At 40.5% G+C, this 20,539-nt stretch overlaps 1 protein-coding gene across 8 annotated transcripts in view; it reads left to right on the top strand.

Moving 5' to 3' along the window:
* The window catches only part of WDFY3 (WD repeat and FYVE domain containing 3), a 173,514-nt gene that overhangs the window by 100,417 nt on the left and 52,558 nt on the right, over positions 1-20,539 (top strand). For all 8 annotated transcript variants that reach the window (XM_027884426.1, XM_027884424.1, XM_027884421.1 and 5 more), the window contains 12 exons: positions 1,381-1,558; positions 3,815-4,029; positions 5,657-5,769; positions 6,834-7,065; positions 8,878-8,978; positions 10,000-10,218; positions 13,363-13,544; positions 15,079-15,310; positions 16,565-16,725; positions 17,730-17,841; positions 18,115-18,305; positions 19,393-19,545. In XM_027884426.1, the coding sequence (XP_027740227.1) occupies positions 1,381-1,558; positions 3,815-4,029; positions 5,657-5,769; positions 6,834-7,065; positions 8,878-8,978; positions 10,000-10,218; positions 13,363-13,544; positions 15,079-15,310; positions 16,565-16,725; positions 17,730-17,841; positions 18,115-18,305; positions 19,393-19,545 (2,089 nt within the window). The remainder of the gene's footprint in view (positions 1-1,380; positions 1,559-3,814; positions 4,030-5,656; positions 5,770-6,833; positions 7,066-8,877; positions 8,979-9,999; positions 10,219-13,362; positions 13,545-15,078; positions 15,311-16,564; positions 16,726-17,729; positions 17,842-18,114; positions 18,306-19,392; positions 19,546-20,539) is intronic.

Below are 20,539 nucleotides of genomic sequence, written 5' to 3'. Positions count from 1 at the left end.
GAATCCTTTATTGGAACATTATTTATGGAACCTGTTTTTCAGCCAGCACGAGAAGATTGTGCAGTACTTCCTAGTGCTGTTTTAGGCTAAATAATTCACTGTCTCAGCCTTCCCCCGCATATATATTTCTTGCTGAGTGGGTGGACTGTGTATGTGTGTTTAGGATAGAATTGCATTTGCAGAATTCCTTATCTCCAATCTATGTCCTCTTTCTCCCAGGAGAAAAGATTGCCTCCTTGGAAGTGTCTTAATGGGTGAGGCACAGCAAGTCTCCAGGCGTTACTTGTGTTAGGGTTTAGATAAATCTCTGTCACTGAGAAAAGAAGAGACTAAATGCCTCTTTCAACTGATTTGATAAAAAGAGACCCTTTTTGGCTCGATCAATTTCTTGTAAAACAGAAGGCAATATGTGATCTTCAAGAAAAATTGTTACACAGAGTTTGTTCTATTTCATCTTACAAATAAGTGTTTATGATAAATACCATGAGAATGTGGGTGGTTTGGGTTGAGGTTTTTCTAGTTTGTGTGGTTTTTTTACTGTGATTTTTTTGGGGGGGAGGGTTGGTGTGGGTTTTTTTTTTTTTCTTTTTTTTTTGAGGTGAGCATGAGCCTTTTGATTTCTCTTTTACTTCTGAAGTAGTCTTGAAAGCATAGCTCAGTAAGCTTCTCATGCTGTTTGTGTACTGAACCTCATGCTGCAAGAAGAATGGCATCAAGCTGATACCTCCAAGAGTTTCAGTGGGGGGAGCATGTCTACAGTTCACAGGACAAGTCATTGCTCCTAAGTCAGTGTGTCAAAGCCTCTTTTGCCTGGCTGATCAGACTAAAGAAGGTTAATGTGAAACTAAATTGCCATAGCAGTCGTGGAAAGACTGAGGCCATACGGTTTGCTGGCACAAGTATGCACAGAGACCACCTTTCTGTTCCCAGACCTGATTGGAGATTGCTGAGAATTTTGTAATAACGAGTTTTATAATCAATTTCTAATGAAAAACAAAAGGAGAGAAACATATTCAAAGCTGAATTCATTCCTCAGAACAGGAGCAGTGGTAGGTTGCACACTGTAGTTGTTGTGTGCTGCCACTGCAACTGGAATAAAAAGAGGGAGGCAATAAAGGCAACCTCCAGGTTCTTCAAACTGTGTAGCACCTGGGGAGGAGACTTCTGAGTTCCAGAACAGTTGAGAAATTGAAACCCTTCCAGGCTGTCTTTAGGGAAACATGCCCTACAGGTTTGAGAAGAGGAACACACTTGGTCTAACTGAGTGAAGAGGAAGGAGAGGGGAGTAAAGTCTATAGGCCAGTACAATTTTACAGCTGTAATTTAACAGAGCTCATAATAGATGGGTGTTGTAACCATGAGATGTTTTCTGTCCTGCAGGCACGCATATCATTCTGTTTCAACACCTCCTGTTTGCCCTCAGAAAAACATAGCTGATGTGAAACTCCAAGCAGGAGCCACGTCCATACAAAGCTCTGATGCAGTCATTATTCACCCTGGTGCTATGCTTGCGATGCTGGATCTTCTGGCCTCTGTTGGATCAGCTACACACCCAGAGGTAGGGAAAAAAATTCTGTGGTCTTCAAGCTTTGAGAGTGGCTGGGGAAAAAGGATGACTGTGGGAAATAGGAAAGCTGATCATGTGCTCTTGTTTTGTGCTGAAAAACTTTATATATTTCATAGACTATTTGAGTTGAATGACTGGTGACATAGAGGCCTGATAGGAATTGTTTTATTTCATAGGCTTTGTTTTGTTTATCTCTTTCAAACTCCTGGCAGCAATGTAAATTTAAAGAAAGGTCTGAAGTGACCATCAGATATCTTCCCAAACACTGGGATTAATTCCTGTTTTCTCCAATGTATCAGGTGTTACTGCCTAGTGTGAGGAGGATGCAGGATTGAGTGTTATAGCTTGGGGCATATGTGCTGTTTGCAAATATCCTACATTTTGTAGAGATTATTATGATGATGGCAGGGAGCAGAATGAAGCCCCTTCAGTCAAAGGGGAAGTGGTGGGCAACCTGATGCACCACTTAGACACACACACAAGTCTATGGGGCTGATGGGATCTTCCCAAGGGTACTGATAGACCTGGTGGAAGGGCTCACTGAGCCACATTCCATCATCTGTCAGCAGTCCTGGCTAGCTGGGGAGTTTTCAGTTGACCAGAGATCAGTGAATGTAATGCCCATCTACAAGACTGTCTGGAAAGAGGATCAGGGGAAGCACAGATCTGTCAGTCTGACCTCAGTGCTGGGGAAGGTTATGGAGCAGATCATCATGTGTGCCAAGACACAGCATGCACTGAACAGTCACGGAATCAAGCCCAGCTAAAATGGGTTTATGAAAGGCAGGTTCTGCTTGACTAATCTGGTCTCCTATGACAAGGCGACCCACTTAGTTGATGAGGGAAGGGCAGTGGATGTTGTTTATGTGGACTCAGCTTTTGACATAGTTTCCCACAGCATTCTCCTGGAGAAACTGGCTGCTCATGGATTGGGTGGGTGTATTCTTTGCTGGGTTAAAGACTGGCTGGCTGGTGGTGAATGGAGTTACACCCGATTGGGTGCTGGTCACCACTGGTGTTCCCCAGGGCTCAGGACTGGGACCAGTTCTGTTTTGTATCTTTATCAATGGTCTGTATAAGGGGATCAAGTGCACCCTCAGTCAGCTTGTCGGTGACACCAAGTTAGGTGGGAGTGTTGATCTGCTGAAGGGTAGCAAGGCTTTGCAGAGGGACCTGGACAGGCTGAGGCTAAAGGTTTAAGGTTCAACAATGCCAAAAGCCCAGTCCTGCCCTTGGGTCACAACAGCCCCGTGTAATGCTACAGGCTTGGGGAAGAGTGGCTGGAAGAGTGTCTGGTAGAAAAGGATTTGGAGTGCTGGTCGACAGCTGGCTGAACATGAGCCATCAATGTGCCAGGTGACCAAGAAGGCCAATGGCATCCTGGCCTGGATCAGGAATAGTATGAGCAGCGGGACTAGGGAAGTGATCATCCTCCCTGTGCTCAGCACTGGTGAGGCCACACCCCGAATTCTGTGTTTGGTTTTGGGCCACTCACTACCAGAAGGACAGCACAATGCTAGAGCGTGTCCAGAGAAGGGCAGCAAAGCTGGGGAAGGGTCTGGAGCAAAAGTCTGATGAGGAGTGGCTCAGGGAGTTGTCATTGTTTAGCCTGGAGAAAAGGAGGCTCAAGGGAGACTTTATGTCTACAACTACCTGAAAGGAGGTTGCAGCAAGGTAGGGGTCAGTCTCAGCAAGTCAAAGAGATGATAGGATGAGTAAATGGCCTCAAGTTGTGCCAGGGAAGGTTTATGTTAGATATTAGGAAAAATATTTTCACCATAAGGGTTGTCAAGCATTTGAACAGGCTGCCCAGGTGTTTAAAAGACATGTAGGTGTGGCATTTCGGAACATGGTTTAGTGGTGGACATGGCAGTGCTGGTCTTTTCTAACCTAATGATTTTGTTTCTGTATTAAGTTATTAGGTCACAAAAATGAAAGTCCTTAGTTCTCTCCAAGCACTTAGAACTTCCAAATTGATTCTCTTTTCTGGTGAAAAGTAGAGATTAATTGTTTTCCTTGACAAAGCTGTGATAATCCTTCATATAATTTAGCACCCTTTTTTGTAAAGTGTTTCTTCACACAGACACACACACATCCCCCCAAAACACACAGGTGCATGCACATATAAGTCATTTTGTGTAGTTATTGCTAATGGTAGTTTTCCTTTTCATTACTATGCGTGAGGCCTTTATTTTATTTCCCTTTTCAGTTTGCACTTCTCAAGTTTTGTGCTGTTCTTGTTCTCAGCATGCACTGGATCTCCAGCTGGCAGTGGCGAACATCCTGCAGTCCCTGGTGCACACGGAGAGAAACCAGCAAGTCATGTGCGAAGCTGGGCTCCATGCACGACTTCTGCAGAGATGCAGCGCGGCTCTGGCAGATGAGGACCACTCACTGCATCCACCACTCCAGAGGATGTTCGAAAGGCTGGCCTCCCAGGCTCTGCAGCCAATGGTGTTGAGGTCAGAAAGATAGGCTGGAAGTTCAGGTGGACTGAACCCCCTGCCTGTGCTGTCGCTGGCTCACTGTAAATGGCTCGGAGTGTAGAGAACCTGAGTGACCTGATACGGTAGTTGATAGCATAGGGTCCCATTTTACTCTCTTGTCAAATAGACTGTCTTGCTTCTGTTAATCAGCTTGTAACCCTGGAGACACTGGTATTTGGAAAGAATGGAGAAGTATGGATCCTGGAGATCTGGTGTTTCTCACAGAGACTGTACTGAAGTTAAATGATTGTTTTCTTCCTGCAAATCTTGAGAGGATATAAAAAATGCCATTCTTGGCTATGTCCTCAGGAAGAGGAAATATGAGGATGGATTTCTTGAATTTTCTGTGTGATGCTAAATACCTCAGATTAGAAAAACTTCAGGCCAACACTTCTATTTAGAACTTTTTTTCTGTGAAGGAAACGCAGGAATGCGATACAAAAGGTGTCTGGAAAAAATCTGGGGATGCACAGCTTTAGAAGGTTCATCTGTCTGCATAGAAGCAAGCTTGAAAAATTTATGAGCATATTATGAATCATTTTTTAAATGTTCACACAGCTGAATGATGGTTTGGATTGTTTGTTAGATTCTGGGGAGACCTTCTTGAGGCCTTTCAACTTGAAAAGAAGGCTTGCAAGAATGACAGGGAGAGAATTCTTACCAGGGCCCATAGTGACAGGACCAGGGCCATGGGTTTTAAACTGAAAGAGGCTGGACTTAGACTGAACATAAGGAAGACATTTTTTGCAGTGTGGTTGGTGAGACACTGGAAAATCTTGTCCAGAGAAGCTCCGAGTGCCCCATCATTGGAATTGTTCAAGGTCAGGTTGGAAGGAGCTTTGAGCAAATCAATATAAGCCCAGCCCGCAGCAGAGTGCTTAGACTAGATGACCTTTAAAGGTCCCTTCCTACCCAAACCATCCTGTGATTCTGTGATCTCAGCTGTAATAAGGAACTTAATTGTATTATCTCCTGTGGATTGCTGGCTGGCTGACCTGCAGCCAGGACAGCTGCTTGGTTCACCTCAGTGGCATGTAGCTGTGTCAGAAGTGGTTCTGCAAGTGGACTTGCTGCTAGCAACATCACAGGTCTTAGGTTTCTCTAAGCATAGATACCGATAACCTATGTAGCTGTATATATAGATAATATTGTTATCTATGGATACAGATGTTGATATCTGTGAAATCATTCCCCCAACCAAACAGGACACAGGAATAAAACAAAGCTGAGGTCACTTACTTCAGCCTGTGGTCTGCCTCTCCAGAGGTGTTCAGCTTGCTGAACATGCCCTGAGTGCCCTGATGGGGTGCAGTAGCTTCCTGCCGAGCCTTTGGAATGAAGAGAAGGAAATTAGGAAGTTTATCAAAATTGTTTGATTAGTTAAAATAATGTCAACTTTTTAGACCGTATATTCAAACATTAAATAGTTTCGAAGGGATCAAATATGTTTCTTTTGATTATGCATTGGTTTATTTTCTTACTTGAAAGTTATGTTCATTGCAAGTAATTACTGTCTTTCAAAAAAGGTGGGTTTAGATTTAGTGCAATTATGGATAAATAAATAGACAGAATGATTTGCAAATTTTTTTATTTTCTTTCTTAGGGAATTTTTACGCTTGGGAAATCCTTTGAATTGCGGAGCCTGGGACAAAAAGCTATTGAAGCAGTACCGAGTGCACAAACCCAGCTCACTGAGCTTTGAACCAGAAATGAGAAGTAGGTGCTGAAGTGCTAAAAATTTGTGTAAAGAATGCTTCTCTTATATCCCCCAATTGCATACTTAGTAAAATCTGTAGATAACCATCCATAGAAACCTAACTTCACCCCAGCTTCGTATGAATGTAAAATCATCAGAACAGTTTGAATGGAAAAGTTCTGAAAGCAGAGAGAATGTAGTACTTGTATTTAGTGTATATCCAGCAAGGTGATTATAATTTCTTATTTTAGGAACATTGTTTAATATGGTAGTAGTTTGTTTTTAAGTCTAGAACAGATCCTGCATTTGTAGATATTTACCATTATTTTTTTCTCAGATCCTTTCATGTGCACATCATATGTCATTACACCTGTGTAGTATCATCTCTCATGGGTTCAGTAAGGTGTCACATAAAATAACTCTCCTATTATTATCCATGAGGTGTAGAGCTTGGGAATAGCTGTTCACATACTGTAGGAGAGTCTCAGTAAATTATAATACAAAGAAATTATTGAAAAGTTTCCAAAGCATGTGATACTTATTTCTGTGTGTCAGCTTGGTCATTGTATGGCTCATTGTAACACATAGTTAAAAATACCTTAGTTGAAATGTTTGAATTACTTAAAAAGTAACTAGGATGTATCCTAGATGGTGTCGATTAAGCATTAAATAACGAAATAAATAAACTAAATTAATTAACTGAATTCATGTTGTATCATTGTGTTCAGTACATTTTAGAAGAGGAGAGAGGAAGAGATTCAACTTATCTCTCAGCCAGAGCGTTAATTAGTTAGCTACATTAGGGTGGATGATAGGAAGTGGGATGGCCTCCTGACTTGGTCTTTTTGACTTTACCACAAACATTCCATATTGTATTGCTCAAGATGCTCATCTTTATGCCTGGGCCAAGCATTTTTATAATGAGAGCAATAGTTCCCAACTCATTACCTTCTGAGAGGCTGAACTAGTAGACGATGATCGACAGTTCAGCTATTGCTTCAGAAGCAGTACTTGAAAAGTCCAAATACAGTCTGAAAAGGCCTCCCTTTTGCAATGCTGTGTTGTTTCTTGGCTTCCACTGTAGATAGCATGGTTACCTCAACGGAAGGTCTGGGTTCTGACAGCGTGTTCGGCGTGCACGAGGACAGCCACTACCGGATAAGCAAGAGCCTGCTCAAGCCAGCAGAAGGGAGCACAGTACCCCTGACGAGAGTGAAGTGTTTGGTCTCCATGACAACCCCACATGATATCAGGCTTCATGGATCATCGGTCACGCCGGCATTCATCGAGTTTGACACGTCTCTTGAAGGGTTCGGGTAAGGTCCTGCGGTGCTCTCAAATAACATGGGGAACGCTGCAATGTTGTGTTACTTCCTTTGTTTTCAGAGGAATACTTGTAATTTTTAATAGACTGTTTGCAAGCAAGGAGCAAATGAGTTCTTTAAAGAAGAGAAAGGAATACTTCGAGTCACATAAATTCATTCTCGTTTGCTAATGCCTTGAGAGCAAATGCTTGTCATGTGTGAAAGTAGAAGTAGGTATGTGTTTAAACATTGATAGGACCCTCTCAGTCCTGGGTTTCACGTGCCTTTTAAAACGAAGGAATGCTTACATACCCTTGAAGGGTTGCTGGGATTTACGTGTGATGTTTGTATGGCCCAGTTGTTCTGAGACCCACTTAAAATTGCTGAGGAACTCGGAAATGTGGAAGTGGGCGAATCAGAAATACAAGTAGAGCAGATAAGGCAACTATTATGAGTTCAAATAACTGGTAAAAGTAGTATTAACTGGAGGCAGAGCCCAAATATCATGCTTAACTCATTTTTTTCTTTTAGCACCCAGTATCACTTACTGTTTTTATCTCTCTGATTAAACACTTGCTGAATGAAGCACTTTAGAAGGATCATGTGATATGATTTAACTTGACTGTTCAGACATTTAAAAGATGACAATATTCTCAGCATCTGTTTAAGGGAAATTTTTTGTCTTTTTGGTTATAAAAATTGAATAGAAAACTCTGAATATTTAGTAGCTCTGCTGCTCTGCATTCTCCTCTCAGCTTTGCAAAGCAAGAATGAAATACCCATTTTGCATCTAGTCTTCATATCCAATATAGTCAGGGACAGACTGGTTTTTTTTATAACAAATGGTACTCTAAGCTCTGTTCTACATCCTTCGAAAGAGAAGAAAAAATGCTTGAGACCTAAGAGCAACTTGCAGTAAGCTGGCAAAATGAATTATTGTTGTCATTGCTTCCAGAGATTTGTAGGTTCTGGTGATGTGTCCAAAAGTAACTCACATAATGCAGCTGTGACTTCTTGTAATTTCAGCAAATCACTTAAGAAGGCTGTGGTAATCACTTAAAAAAAAAAATCTAAAACTTTTTAGTTTGTTTTTAGGTGCCAGGAAGTTTCATGAAATCCGCAGTTAGCGGACCAATACAAGTTACCTGCTTAGAGAGAACTTGCTTGTGGTACCATTGACCATGGGGAATTCACCCAGAGAACAACATTTTCAAGAGGGAGGAAGAAGTATATAATGACAACTGTAGTCCAAAAGAAGATAGTAGTGACCAAAACCCTGGATTGTTGTTACTTTTGAGATGAGTGGTCAAGTTAACTCTTTATAGAGAGAACAAAATAACTTCTAGCACTGTCAGGCAAATCAGCTACAGTATACTTAAACTGGTGTAAATGTCAATAAAGTGATGACTCTCAACAAGTGGAAGAGCCATCATCTTTCCTCCATTAGGACTATCTATATACACTGGAAGCTGAACTCCTGTGGGCATTCACTCCATCTCGGATAGGTTGATCACTGAAACTGAGCTCTTTTAGTACCTAAGGGAGGGAATCCTTATGTTGGTTTCTGTTGTGTCCATAGCATCAGTGGCTGTGGTAAGGACCAAGAACTCTTTGTGCAGGAGGTAATTTTGCCTCACAAGGAGGCTCTGCTTCCCTCAAGGAGCAATCTTGAGAATTCATTTCTATTTCTCATTAATACATTAAGTCATGAAGAGTCATTGTGTGCTTATAGTATATTTTCCTAGGCTATACTTCGTTTGTAATGAACTCTGCTTATATTGACTTCCATAAACTCGTGTGTGTTGCTGGTCTTCTGTTTAACAGCTGCCTGTTCTTGCCAAGTTTGGCTCCCCACAATGCACCTACAAATAATGCTGTTACAACAGGACTTGTTGATGGTGCTGTTGTCAGTGGAATTGGAACTGGTAAGTACTGAAATATGACTACCAGCAGTGTTTTGTATCTGATGTTTAGTTCTCTTATGTCTTTGTTAGCTATGAAGTTGGTGTTGGACACTGTGCACTCATAATCAAGAATTTCTTGTGTCTTTTTTTTGTGTGTGTATTTTTGCCCTCAGGGCAATGAAAAACAATATAAAATATAAACCTGTGATTGCTTTAAAACACAAGGCTTTCAACAGGTGAAATTGTAATCAAGCAAAGCATATGAATAATGAACCCAGATGCATTAGGAAAAAATTGAGGTAGTAGTGTGAAGAGCATAGGAAACATGGAATTAATTATGATGCCGTACTTGTGACTTTTTTCTGCTGAATTCTTGACTGCATTTATTACAGGTCTAATTGCACTTATCATCCAAAAAAATCTTGTCTAAATTGTTTGCTTTTACATGTTGTTATAGGCTGTTCACCCCACAGGAACATGGTGTGCTGTGGGATTATTTGAACGTGGTCGCTTAGTTAAAAAAGATGTTAAGTCTAAAAAACTAAGTTGAAGATTTACTGCAGTAAGGCAGAATTCATGGGAGCACCCTAGGAGATGAAATAGTGTCAGATGTTTGTGGTGGAGAGATACTCCTCAACAGAGACTTCCTTGGCAAGTCACACCTATGGAAGAAGCACCTCATCATGATATTAACCATTTCTGAGTTCCTGATCCTTTTCCACTTTTTTAGTCTAGGGACCTGAAACGGGGTTGCTGTGAACAAACACAGCTTCAGAGTTGAGTTTGGTTTTGTTTTTTTTCAGAATAGGAAGGAATAGTGGGCAATTCTTGCTTTACTTTGTTTTGAGAGAAACCCCTCTGAGCTAGCTTTATGTGACTTTTCCTTCAAACTTGAGCCAGAAATGTAAGAAGTAACACTGAAGTCCAGGAAGAAAAAGTTTGAGAAGGTACAACTGGTGTCAGATATGGAAAAAGGAACAGGTAGATATCCTAAGTACTACCTACTGCAGCTGTGTAATGGGCTTTCTTTTTTTGGTTTTAGGTGAAAGATTTTTCCCGCCACCATCCGGTCTAAGCTACTCAACTTGGTTTTGTATTGAACATTTTAGTAGCCCTCCTAATAACCATCCTGTGAGACTTCTGACTGTAGTGCGTCGTGCAAACTCCTCAGAGCAGCATTACGTATGCCTTGCCATAGTCCTCTCGGCAAAGGACCGGTCGCTGATTGTCTCAACTAAAGAAGAATTGCTTCAAAATTACGGTAAGAGTTGTGTCACGTCATCAGCTAATACTGACAATATTATGGGGATGCTCCAGCAAGTTTATTTTAAACCTGGTGTCAAGAAGAATCCTGTCTGATGCAAATTCCATTGCAGCATCACCAGTTCCTAGTGGGTTTTGACAATGAAAAAAAATGCAAAATTTGATCATTCATGTAGAAATTAGGGAGCTTTTATAATTTCCAAATAAGATGTCTGTATATAAAGAAAAAATTTACCAAAGTCTCAAGTACTATATATTCCTTATGTTATGGTTTTGGAAGGTTTTGCCTTTTACTTACCTTGTGTTTTTTGTTTTAGGCATCATCTCTTGAGGTGCAAATTTTACTGTTTGGAAATATTGTGAAGGGTTTTTCAGTCTGGATAGTCTGGAGGGCTGTTTGAAGGCAATCATTCATTTCGTGTTTTAATGCTGTGGTTAGTTTTCAGAAATAGTTTGTAGCTTCATTCAGTATTTGTGACCAGAGGTGGAATTCCAAGTGAACTAGGTGAAGATCTAGGTGAAGCTGGTGATGCCAGTTAATCTGCTAGAGAATGCTATCAGTGCAGTCAGAGGCTTCAGAATTAACCATCTCCTGTCTCCTGCCTTGTCCTCCATCAGAGCCTCCAAAAGTGGTCAGTTTTGACAGGCCAGTTTACACGCTGGGCCTATGGAGGGAGCTGAGAGGAGCAGGGCAACCTTCTGCATGTGTTTCAGGCTTAGCTTTTCATCAGACCAACACACTGGGTTACAAGTGGTTGTTGAAAATCTGCTTCTGTTCTTTCCTTTTGAGTAGGAGGCACTAACAAAGAATGTATACAACTGTTGTTATTAAAAAACCAACCAAACAAAACAAACAGTTAAGTAGACTGTTACCAAGAAAATAAGGAATATTCTGTAAGCAGACATTCACAGCATTAATGGCAGAAGTCTCCCTCAGTAGAACTCAGATTCAAAATCTGAAACTTGAGAGCTGAAAACCCATAGAATGAAAGAGGAATGAAACCTCTTAAATTATAAAGGTACTGACAGTGTTTTCTTTCTCAGAAGAGTGAATTCTTAGAAAATGAAACAAGTTTATCTTCCTGTTAACTGCTTTAGCCTGCAGTGGAGGTATAGATCATATGTTTATAGTTTGTAAGCCCTGACCATCTAACTCCTTGAAAGAGATTGGATTTGAAGAGACTTTGTCAGAAAAGATCTGAAGGTGTCCAAATAAAAGACTTTTTTAATTGGACCAGGATACTTTGCTTTACTTGAGTGCTATCCTGTTGTGGCTAAATCGTAGTTGGTGGTGTTACCATCAGGTGCTGAGCAGGTGAGTACCTGAGGAACTGAGATGACAGGCCCACCAACACAGGGACTGGAAGGAATAGATGACGTGGTTTAAGGACTGGGTAAGCAAGAATTGTTCTCAAAGGTGTTTTGCTGAGAAAAGGACTTGAGATTAATTTTGTATCTGAAAGTTAGTTCCAAGTACTCTGCTTTTATAATTTTCCTTGTGCTGTTTCCAAAGAAATGAGTGTTCTCCCTGTTCAGGCAGCTGTTGTGGTTAAGAGGATTAATGGTTCCTTTTCCTTCAGTATGAAAGAATGAAGAGAGGGCTGAAAAGTTCCTGTTTTCTGTCGAACCATTCCCTGGGCTGTTTTTTATTTTCATTTTATTTTCAATCTTTTTTTGTTGAGGGAGGCTTTCAAGTAGAGTGTGGGTCATTCTGTTTTGTGATGGAGAAGTTAATGCACCTGCAAACTAATCTTGCCCTCTGGTATGAAGTCAAAGGATGCCTTTTGGAGAAATTAAAAAACTCTGTGCTTGAGGAATAAAAAGTATTACAACATTCAGGAGAGGAGAATTGGGCCCCCATTAGTGAAAAAAGACCTGGGAAATGCTTGAAGAGTGTGGGCGGGTGAATTGGGCTTGAGTGGTCAGCAGCTTGTTTTCAGCCCTTGTGGAGAGGCTGAGAATGTGTTCCTGTGTCCATGTGTCTGGACCAACCGGACATCCTATTTGCAGCTTTTATTAAGGACACATTTCTCAGGCTTTCAGCCTCATCTTTAACTTCACTTATGCTTTGTGATTTAGCATGGTTCTGATGCAGATGCTTTGAAAGGCAACCTTTTCACTTGTATTTTCCTTTATGTGTGACCTAATGGTTCAAGCAAGATACTGGTAAGTTCATACTGAGTCTCTGGCCAGGTGCAGGGGGTCGAGAGGAGGCTTCTGTGAGAGAAGGGTCAGTGCTGCCCCATGGCACATGTGGCTGGGTTTGACCAGCTCCACAGCTTATTCCCTGCAGGACACAGCTGAGCCCAGCAGCCAGGCTGGTAGTGATTCTGGGGAAACACTTCATGGTGCAAGGAATAAGGGGAAAAAAAAGTGAGACAAAACCTGAGGACACGAAGATGAGAGGAGAAGGAGGGGAGAGGGTGTTACAGGCACTGGAGCAGAGATTCCCAGTGACCCCTGAAAGGACCACAGTGGAGCACGTAGTAGGACCTGTGGAGGAGACCGTGGTGGAGCAGGGAAAACTAGGAGAAGAATGACTGGAAATATGGGTATCATTCTCTCCACAGTGTGAGAAAAGTGAAAAAAAGCTCTGTGGGTTTGGAGAGACACCTTTTATTTCTTGGTGACTACTGCAATAAAAACCTTTTTAGAAAACCAACAAAAGAGCTTTCTGTGACTTGCATGGTGGCATGAGAAAGTTAGTAAATACTTGAGGAATCTAGTAATTCCAGCTAAATTTTCAAAGGGAGGGGAGAAGGTCAAAAGTCTGAACATATCCTGAGAATTTTCTTAGAGAATTCAAAGGAAGTGGAGATCTGTTGCTGATAATACCAAAACTGTAATGGTTTGGTAATGTGCAAGTATTTAAGGATGTTCATCCTGTCAAACTGGGACTATTTGGTCTAAATACTTTCCCAAAAAATCTGATTTCATTTTTTCAGTCCTTGTATTTGAAAGTCTAAAGTAATACTTGTTAATTGTATGGCTTTATTCCTATATTGCTGTGTTTTTGTTAATTACTTGCTTTCAGAAAAATGACTTTAATGTACTGCTGTAATTCATATTGCATAAATCCTGGTTACATATTTGTCTGTTTTAAGCTCTTACTGAAGCCCGCTAACTGATACTTTTCCTTTAGTTGATGACTTCAGTGAGGAATCATCGTTTTATGAAATTCTTCCCTGTTGTGCCCGTTTCCGCTGCGGTGACCTCATTGTGGAAGGCCAGTGGCATCACCTAGTTCTGGTTATGAGTAAAGGCATGCTAAAGAACAGCACAGCTGCTCTCTACCTCGACGGACAGCTTGTTAACACTGTTAAGGTAATATAAATCTTTCAAACCTCATTTTTACTTCTTGGAGTGATTTTTCTCTGTGTTTGCATAATATATGCACAAAAAAACCACAAAAAACATGAACAAAACAAACTAACACCATCCCTTCTCCCCCTCACCACCAGAAGAAAAAGCAAAAAATAAATAATAAAAAGAAGTAAAAAAACCCAAACAAAAACCACACACACAAAAAAGCCAAAAAAAAAAAAACCCATACATCAAAAATACCCAAACAAAACAACCAACAAGCAAAAACACAAAATGAAGAGCCTTGGGGAAAAAAGGAGTCTTTGCTCACTACACCGCTCAGACCCAGCCCTAGTCCTCTTAAGAGGAGAAGATAAAAGGTGAAGATGTTGCACGGAATGTGAGGCAAGTGTGGCACAGCTATGCTGCTAACTAATTAGAAGGATCATAAAAAGCAGAAGATGACTTATCCCAGGACCATGTAGCAGATCTAAGACTGAATAATAGGAAGATTACACAGCTTTGCCAATCTAATCTTTACCTATAGAACAATCCATTCAGGTTGTTCCTTTCCCAACCCTATTCCCACCCCAGAAATAACATCCCAAGGTGTCCAGTGTTTTTATTCATTGATCATAGATGACACACCACAGTTAGTTGTAAAGGTCAGTATCTTGTTGTTACGTGGAAGAACTTGGAGGACAAAAGCAGAGACCAGGGAAGATTGCTGTGACCCTGTCCACTGGACACAAAGTACTCCCAACTCGTAAGAGATAACCAAACATCATTTGGCAAGTGCAGGCTTTAAGGGAGAAAGCAAAACATGGTGTGGGGTGTAAATTAGCTAATCTTACTGTACATAGGCAACCATATGTTGTCTTTCAGAGTTAACCTTCCAGTATTCCTTTTGCAGAAAGAGGACTAGAGTAACTTGTTCTGCTCATAGCTGTAGTACATGAGTGTGTGTCTGGCCATCTGTCTTGACATACATGACTACATTCAATAGCTGGTAACAGAATTTTTACAATGCAGATAGAAAAAGCCTGTGAGATTATTATAGTCATTATATATAGGCCAGGATCTTACTCATGTATTTGCTTTATTGTTTGAAAAATCTTATCAAATTTAGTTCATCACATTTGTACTTCAGCTCAAAACAGTGTAATTACCAAAGGTATGTTTTCACTGAGTGAAAAAGGAGAAAGAACACAACTTTGAGAATGTCATACTGTTTTTGCAAAAAACAGTGATGGTCATAGAGCACCATGTTTTTAGAATCAAGATACAGCTTCTTTAATCATAGAATCCTCATATTTTCACCCTGTGCTTCCATACACAGCTTCATCTTTTGAGAGCCACTTAACTTTTGGTCTTTGCATTTACTTTCAGTGTAATGCTTTTCACTGCCTATTTCAGCTCAGTATCAGAAGACCATATGTTACATAGCAGCTGTTTGATACCTCCCCTGGTGCGCAAAAACGCTTTCCCAAATTTCTGATCTTGCCGCGGTACCCGTGCTCTCCCAGTAACTTCCCTGCCTTCCTCTCCTTTACAGCTTCACTACATTCACAGCAGTCCCAGTGGCTCTGGTTCTGCCAATCCACCCGTGGTCAGCACCGTTTACGCCTACATTGGCACCCCGCCCGCACAGCGCCAGCTCTCGTCCTTGGTGTGGCGTTTGGGCCCCACTCATTTCCTGGAGGAGGTTTTGCCTGCCCCAGGAATCAGCACCATCTACGAGCTGGGGCCAAATTACGTCGGAAGCTTCCAGGCAGTATATGTGCCATGTAAGTACAGTTCAAATGGCAGCTGGTAACTTGACCTGGATGTAGTGGAATCTTTTGTGTGCAGAAGGAGTGAGAGAGTATGCAGTGGCAGAGGGGAAAAGCTATGGCTGTTTATAGTAAGAAGATTAGTAGCTGCTATTGAAGAGGATGATAAAAATCCAAATTACTGTTTTAACATACTTCTAGTAGTTCTTGTACTGAGATAGGATAGATAGAAGTGCTTGTATTCCTCGCTTTGGTTTTAAACTAGTTAGAAATGCTTAAAGCTGTCATTATTCGTACTGTATGTTATATTAATCTGTAGAAAGTGAAATTAGAAAGGCACTTTAACCTGTCAGCCTCTGGTGATAACAGTCATTTAGAAATCTGCAATCTATTCTGTACTTCAAACACAGCTCTCTTGAAATGTCATTTGTAAGGCCCAAATGGGTCAACTGAGGGAAAAAATGTTAAACAGGGAGAGATTGTGGTGCAGCCAATAGTCTTTAAGTATTTAAATCTTTAAATATTTGTAGCTAGCAAAAATGGGCAATTCTGTTATATTTTGTAAGTGTTCTTCTCTGAAATTGAGGGAAGTGCAACACAAAAAAATTTAAATAACCTTGTTAGAAGTGTGTGTCCATAACCCTGTTTTTAAATATTCAGACACCCAAGTGACCTATTCTCACCCAAGCGAGGTTTGACAGAATTGACTCTGTTTCAACAAATTATGTGGATGCCCAGCTTGTCTCTTGTTTCTGTGTTAGGTGAGGAGCCTTCGTGCTTTTTAAATTCCATTCATGTGGTTCACCAGGGTTGCACCTTTTGACCTGAAGGGAGCTGCAAAGTGAATTTCTGTGTTGAGCTTTTAGGTGCCGAGTTTTGCATGCTTCCTCTGAGGTTGTAGACAACTGTCAATCACAGTGCTTGCAGTGCCTCTCAAGAAGCATCCACTTTCATAGCAGTGGATAGAAACTATTAAAGATACAGTTATCTGTTCTTCTTGAATCTTGCTTCTTTTGTAAGGTGTTTTTTCTAGTAAACCATTGTCTTTTCACAGTCTTTTCACAGGCAGAGATGCAGATGTACCCAATACTTCTCTGGTTTTCGATTACTTTGTTTTCCTTCAGATGGGAAGGGAAGTGAACAGCCCTTAGGCTGAACAATATCACATCTCAGCTATTTGTCAAATCTTTCCTCTATACTTATTCTGCAATATAATTCTTAAGATTTTAGTCTTAAAACTGAAAAGGAAAACTTTATTTTGTCTTTAAGGCAAAGATTCGAAGTCTGAAGGAATCCATCCATCTCCAGTATCTTTGGTACCAGAAGAGAAGGTGTCTTTTGGTCTCTATGCACTGTCAGTTTCTTCATTTACAGTTGCAAAAATAAGGAAGGTTTACAACAAGTTGGATAGTAAAGCTATTGCCAAACAGGTATGTTGGGAAATCAGTTGGTTACTCTGTGTGACTTGTTGCTTTCTTTTAACTTCTTTGAAGACAGTTTAGTCGATGCAACCAGGAACAATAAGGTACTTGTCAGGAGAGTTGTCCATGATGACTGCCGTGTTTGGAGGGGGACGAGGTGGGGGGTGGGAAGAGGGCGAGGAAGAGGAAGACTGTACGCCTACATTTTATTCATATTCTTGAAATTACTCCTAAATTTTATACACACTCTTGGATTTACTATTAGCCATGTATCTTATCACCTACTGGAGGTATTTTGGCTTTTTAATGTAGATGATAGTTGTTCTTGTGTTGAAACACAGTTAAGATTATGTTGTTGAACAATGTTTCTGCTGTTGCAGATGAACAGAACTGTTAGCTTACTCGTGGGGTTGTGACTCGTATCTGGGAACCAGAACATTAGTTTACTTTTTTCTTCAAAGTGCGTTAAAAGTCAGTGAATTTTTTGTTCAAAAGACCATCTATGAGGAAAGACCGAGACTTGGGCTGACTCAGCCTGAAGAAGACGCTTCAGGAGGACCTTATGAGAGCCTTTCAGTACCTATGGGAGGCTTACAAGAATAATGGAGAAAAACCTTTTTTTTTTACCAGGATCTGGAAGAAATTGCCTAGAGAAGCTGTGAATGCTCAGTTCCTGGAAGTGTTTGAGGTCTAGTTGGGTGGTGCTTTGAGCAACCTGATAGAGTGGAAGATGTCCTTGCTCACAGGAGGTGGATTGAACTAAATTATTTTTAAATGTCCCTTTTGACCCAAACTTGTTTGGTGGGATTGCTTCAGAAGTTAGATTCATCTTCCCTAAACTTTGGAGACTGGAGATTTCTCTTAACTTCACAGAGTATCTTAATGACTCTCGTTCGGTTTTGTTATATGTTACTCTTTATCACAGGAGGAAAATACACAAGTTATGTCTAGACTTGCATTAAAAAAAAAATTTTCACTTCAGCCCTTGCTTTTTTTTCCTTGTTTTCCTTCAGCTGGCGATTTCTTCTCATGAAAATGCCACGCCTGTGAAACTGCTCCATAACTCAGCAGGGCATTTGAATGGACCAGCACGCTCCATTGGTGCAGCTTTGATAGGGTATTTGGGTGAGTTGAGTACTGGAGAATTATGTTTAAAAACGATTAATTACTTGTCAATAAGAACTTAGGTCTAGAAGATAAATCGTGTAATTGATGAATGGTGCATTGTTACATTTATTGAACATTTTTTTATTCCATGGATATACTGTTATCTTTTTTTTTTTGCTAACATTGGATGCTTGTTTTATTTGTATGATGTATCATTATGAAAATATACTTAATTACTTTACCTTAGGTCATTATATTTTATTCTGATATATTTTCTCTGCCTGTGCTTAGGAGTAAGAACGTTTGTGCCCAAGCCTGTTGCCACTACACTGCAGTACATTGGTGGAGCTGCTGCTATTCTGGGACTTGTAGCCATGGCATCAGATGTGGAAGGGTTGTATGCAGCTGTAAAGGCCTTGGTCTGTGTAGTAAAGAGCAATCCACTGGCCAGCAAAGAGATGGAAAGAATCAGGGGTTATCAGGTATGTAAGAAATGTCCTAAACCAGATCACACTGATTGAATTTCACTGTCTGTCACAGCAGTTCCCATGGAAATCCCCTGTTGTATTGTGGTAACCTGAGTTTCTGTTCGTAAGTTTACTGAGCTCTTGGCTAATTAGCACAGATGAGTTATTTAGGATGGCTTTTGAAGGAGATGGGGGAAAATGTTTTGCTAAGCCGCTGTGCACGTTTAGCTGCTTTGGTGAAACTGAGCCTTCATTAACAGCACATAAGAGCACAACTGTGGTACTTAGATGACTTTTTTATCCATGATTTTTGAACCCACCTCTGCAAGCCTTCTGTCTCTCTGATCTGTCAGCAAGAGAGGAGGATAGGGACACATGAAGACCAGTAAGTGGACTTCCAGAATCATTGTTCTGAGGAGACTGCACAGACTTTATAGTTGGTGACACTGTTTGCTTTCAAGACCTATTACTTCTCCATCAGGATGGGGAAAGGGCAGTCACTTATGCAGAAGGATTGGTTGACTGATTTGAAAAGATCTTCACATGATCAATGAGTTTTATGTTCCTCATGAGGACTACTTTACTGAAATGGAAAGTTCTGTGGTTTGGGCAGTGCATTTATAGACCCTGTAGAGCTAATGCCTGGTATAGTTACGTCAAAACATATTATTCCAAGTAGCCTGTTGCAGACCTTGGCTTACTTTCGACCAAACAAACCGAGACAGTGTCCTCCTTGTGCCGTAAGTAGTCAGTGGATCATCACATATGACCTTACATTCCACTTGTATTGACATCACCAAATAGTGTGGTTTGGGAGAGATTCTTAAACTGTGATGACTGCCAGAGAGCCGAGAGGTGTGTTTGTGTGTGCACCTAATCCTCAGGGCCTAGATACCATCTGCAGTGTTGAACACATGTTTTACGAGCTGGAGGGTGTCCACGACATGTAGCCAACTGTAATGCCACTTTCAAGCTCTTTTATCATGCGTACTTTAAGGACCTTCTAAGAAGGGATGCAGACATTCATATGTACTTTTTGTGCTTAGACAACATTGCTGTGTGCTCACTGGCTGTTAATTCCTTTTCTGTTTACTTGTCCCAGTTGCTGGCAATGCTGCTAAAGAAGAAACGATCCCTTCTGAACAGCCACATCCTCCATCTGACCTTTTCCTTGGTGGGAACTGTTGATAGTGGGCACGAGACATCCATTATTCCAAATTCCGCTGCCTTCCAGGATCTGCTCTGTGATTTTGAAGTACGTAAAGCTGCACAGAGAAGTGGTGATGATGCTGGATAGTGATTACCTTTAATATTGAACAGCAACAAACTAGGTTGTTATCCTGAGAACTTACTGTTTCTTACATAGTGCAGTAAAGCAGCTGAGCAACAAGATTATTGGTGTCTTGCTGAAATGGCTTGAACAAACCTTATAAGTTACAAAATGCTTCCTTTGTCCACAGAAAATTAAACATAAACGTAATAAAAAAGATGATGTTTGTAGTAGAGATCTTAAGTTAGGTGAACGCTTAGCAGAGAAGAGTGTGAATGACAGCCCAATTCCTACAGTGAGGCTGTAAATGAATTCTGCTGAAGGGTACTCTTCTCTCTTTCTTTTCCCCCCTCTTTGTTTTCTTTTCCCTGTAAAAGAGCCAGCTGAGAAATTTTACCAATGGTGTATAGTCACTCAGAAGCAACTACAGAAGATCCAATTTCATGTTTTTTAGTTTGTGCCTGTCTCTTTTTTCCCTGAAGACCGAGAGCAACAGGAGAATTAATACACTCAACACATTAAAAAGAATTTAAAAATGTTAAGGCAGTAGGTCTGTGAGTACTAAGAAGAAACTTTTTTTGACTTAGTTGGTTTTTTTTGTTTGTGGGTTGGGGTTTTTTTAATTATTTATTTCTTCTGCATTCAGAAATCAGTGACCCAAGCATTTCACTTAAATTGGATAAATTAGATGTTCTTACTCATGCAGAACAGGAAAATTAAAAGATTTGTTCTCATCATTTTAGATTATAAGATTAGAAGAAAAGGAAAAGCTAGAAAGCTTTTCATTTAAACCAGTTTTATACACCAGAGCACGAGTATTAATTATGCTTTGTTCTATAGCAAGTCAATTTTAAGATTTGCAGCTATAACTTTGAGCTTTCTGGGTTTTATATCTTTTATTTCTTCTATGGATTGAACAACTGTTTGGTTTGGTTTTTTTTTTTTTTTTTTTTTTTTTTTTTTTTTTTTTTTTTTTTTT

This window comes from Empidonax traillii, unplaced genomic scaffold, assembly GCF_003031625.1.
Source record: "Empidonax traillii isolate 1590-97213 ecotype Southwest subspecies unplaced genomic scaffold, ASM303162v1 scaffold144:size1428860, whole genome shotgun sequence".
Taxonomy (NCBI): Eukaryota; Metazoa; Chordata; class Aves; order Passeriformes; family Tyrannidae; genus Empidonax; species Empidonax traillii.
Note: the sequence above shows the minus strand (reverse complement) of the source record. Positions and strands in the feature narration are given on the sequence as shown.